At 32.6% G+C, this 3,822-nt stretch overlaps 1 protein-coding gene across 1 annotated transcript; it reads right to left on the reverse strand.

The window, feature by feature from the left end:
* Positions 1-1,192: 1,192 nt before the first annotated feature.
* On the reverse strand, positions 1,193-2,608 carry LOC125190672 (protein SRG1-like). The gene is made up of 4 exons (XM_048088023.1): positions 2,358-2,608; positions 2,028-2,275; positions 1,619-1,940; positions 1,193-1,545 (listed from the first exon to the last, which is right to left on the reverse strand). Exons 1-4 carry the CDS (start codon positions 2,589-2,591, stop codon positions 1,309-1,311), a joined length of 1,041 nt encoding a protein of 346 aa, XP_047943980.1. The 5' UTR covers positions 2,592-2,608; the 3' UTR covers positions 1,193-1,308.
* Positions 2,609-3,822: the final 1,214 nt, after the last annotated feature.

The raw sequence follows: 3,822 nt of genomic DNA on the forward strand, positions 1-3,822 counted from the left end.
TAGTAAGTACACTAATTTGATTATTTGTACATTATTTAATAGGGATATTTAGTGAATTAGGATTCGGTCATAGAGCATATCTTTTTGGACCCAAAATAACTAAGTTTTGATGTAAAAAGTATCCAAGTTTGAAATTTGCAAAGATTATTGATTAAGGCATAATTCACTTCTTGCAAAAGGTTGAAATCTCAGCATCCAAGAGCTCCACATATTTCGGGCCAACAGTATTGTGAGTAGTTCTCAATCAGGGTACATAGTCGCCTCCTCTCGACCGTTTGGAGAGCCTAAATTTTTCCTTAAATTGAACCGAAAATAGCATATCCGTCCCCTCCGTGCAGTGTTGGAATATACTTTATTTTCAATATATGTTATATAAAATGGAGTTGTCTAATGGTTTGAGTGTTGTTTTTTTTCTAAGAGTTCTAGGGATCAACCCTCAACAAGAGCATATTTTTTTCATTTTTTACTCTTTTAGTTTATCAATTCATTATTCTTTAGTTTTAAATATTTTTGAAATCTAAATATTTACTGCTCTACTTATATCACTTTTGTATATAATATTTACGATGATTTTAAATGTATATAATTTTACAATAATTTTATATTTTTAAATGAATAATACATATTTGCAAGCTAATGCATGTTTATATTTTATTAACGAAGCTAGTGCTACTTAAATATTACAGTAGTAATAAAATATTATTTATTTTATTATTAACAATAATATTAAATTATATATTTAATATTTAAATATTAAATTTTCGCGCCATCATTTTCGGGGTCTGGATCCGCCCCTGCTGGTATTTGTAGATCATATTATACTGCTGATAGAGCGAGCAACAGAGAGTAGATAATCCATTTATGTACAGATGGCAGAATATCATATCGATGAGAGATTCTATCCTTGCAATCTCCGTAGTTGTTCCTTTTTTCTTCTCTTGATCTGTATTCTGTTTCACTTACACTGTATGCCTTCATTCTTAGATGAATAGTTCGAGGTGCTGATGATTTAGTTTTGGCTGTTCTGCTTGATTTTCGTGTATCGCTAGTATTGCAATGCACTTACATCTACATTTTTATACATAAAATCATGTGTCTGTTGCATATATTTGAAATGTAAGTTTTTCTTAGTGAGATTGTGATATGAATTGATCAAAATAACCAACCCAAAAATCGGAAGAAAATTGAGAAATTTGTAGAATCTTGAGTGGAGTAATTATTTATGGATCATATGATTACATAACATTATTTAGGATCATTTTATTATTATATGCATACTGCATATGTATACTCAAGATAAAAAACCCATCATATTCTAACTGCATCTATAGCCCTTTTCCCTTGGTGATAGTAGTTGTACAAACTCCCAACATAGTTTGTTACTTTCTTATACATTTTTGGTCTGTCTTCATCAACAAGTTGATCCAGTGGTTCAATCTCTTCTGCAACATCAGGTAAGCAAAACATAGCCACGGAGTTCCTCTCGGCCTCTGAGTTTATAACTACTCTGTGCATAGGACTTTTGAATATTCCATTGCTCATTATCTGCAGCAAGAACATGTTACAACATTGTCTTCTCAAGAATTGCTTATATCCATGTATACATGTACGCACATACCTCGAGCTGATCCCCTACCAGAACGAGCAGTGCTTCAGGCATTATGGGAACGGATAACCACTGATTGTCATGAAGTAGCTGAAGGCCTCGTACTTGCCTGTCCTGCAAGAGAAGAGTTACTCCACTGCCATCTGTGTGTGGACGGAGACCAATAACCCGATCAGATTTTGAACATGGCGGATAGTAGTTGAACTGTGCAGACATGGTGGCGATTTTTCTGAGAAAGTAGTCTTCATCAGTTAAGCTTAATGTCTTTGCTATTGATCTGAGGATTTGTTCTTCCACTTGTCTTATCTTAGCAGAGTAGTCTTCCAATACTTTTCTGCAGATACATGAAAAATTGTTCTCGATTCAATCAGTTATGTAGTCGGAACTCAATTTTAGTATATGACCTGCAATTCTTTTTTACCGAAAATGTTCTGGATTCTGAGGCCAAAATTTGAGTTTTCTCCTGTGTTCTGGAGTGACTTGAAGATGCAACCTATCAGACCATTCGACTTGTTGGATGCTGGCAACAGAAGGACAACTGCTGTAACCTTCAATATTATTTCCTTGCCTCGTGTATCTCTGCTTCTCCAGCATTGGCAGGTGGAAGAATTCTTTGGCGAGACGACGCACTTCATCCAGGGAGGCGCTTTCTATGCCATGATTAACTATCTGCAATCAAGAATCGGTTCATTTTTTATGCCTTATTTGAGATGGTGAATAGCATACATATAAAAGGAAGATAAGCTACAACCTGGAAGCAACCCCATTTGGTGAGAGCAGAGTGGAGCGCTTTGAGCTCAGCATCAGTGGAGGAAACCAGCAGGCTAAACTCAATTACTGGGATGTCTGTGGCCAAAGGTGCGTCAATTTCTGTTATATTTGTCCAGATATAGCGTTGTGGTGGATCCTCGCCGGTTTCGGATAGTTGTTGAGCTGTTATGAGGCAGATTGGTGCTGGTTCCGGAAGAGCTGTTGCTTCAGCCATGTTGAGCTATCAGTATGTTTTCTTATCGATGTTGTATAAATTTTGTGCCAATATCCTACTTTTATGGTGATCAAAATGATATTGCATTGAATCAAATATTTGCTTTTTGGTTTAAGCAAATAGGGAAAAATAACAAAGACCAGACCTGAAGAAAGGCCATTGAAAATGAAAATCTGACATGGATTCATTTTAATTTATCTACCTGAGTTTGATGTGTTTGGGCTTGAGATTGAGATTACCAATTATGTGAGGTTGTTTTAACTTCTAAGTAAGAATAAACTCTTCTTTTATATAAGTATTGTTTTAGATTTGAATTTCCACTTGCAATAAAATTCGTTTTCAAACATCAAAAATATTGTGAAATTCTAAATTATTTATTATAGTGTTTATGTACAGTAATTTAAGATGTGTATAATTTGTCACTATGGGCTTAAATAATAAATACAGTGTAATTTATATGTGCATTATTATGTGTAACTATTATCACCCACTGTAATGCACGACCTATTTTCTTTTATTTATACTTATTTTATACTGTAAAATGATTTTATAAATTCATAAAAATATCATTGTATGAAATCTGAAATCATAAATATATAAAATAAAAAACAATTATTAAAAAATATAAAATCAAACAAAAAAAAACAACATATGTATCGAATGAGAAACAATATTATTATTTCAAGTTCTAAACTCATACTAATATCACACCTGTGCTATGCACGGTCCATTTTTATTTAAATCAAATTATGAAGTATTTATATGAAATACTACTTCCGTCCCCCAAATTTTGACATACTTTGACCCGACACGGGTTTTAAGAAATGTAATGGAAAATGAGTTGAAAAAGTTAGTGGGATGTGGGTCCTACTTTTAAAGTATTAGTTTTATAATAAAATGTGAGTAGGAATGGGTTAGTGGAATATGGGGTCCACTACCAAAAATGGTAAAAGTGAAGTGTGCCAAATTTTCATGGACAGATCGAAATGGTAAACTGTGTCAAAATATGGGGGACGGAGGTAGTACAAAACAATATCATTATAAAGTCTAAAATTAAAAATATATTTAACATAAATATATAACATAATACATTTAATAAAAAAAATTAATTTATTGAAACAAAGTTGTGATATATAAAATTGTGAATTAAGTGTAGTTTGTGTAAAAATTTTAATATAAGAATAATTTTATCATATGATGATAATGATAGTACTGATAAATATGCTTTAGA

This window comes from Salvia hispanica, chromosome 5, assembly GCF_023119035.1.
Source record: "Salvia hispanica cultivar TCC Black 2014 chromosome 5, UniMelb_Shisp_WGS_1.0, whole genome shotgun sequence".
Lineage (NCBI taxonomy): Eukaryota > Viridiplantae > Streptophyta > Magnoliopsida > Lamiales > Lamiaceae > Salvia > Salvia hispanica.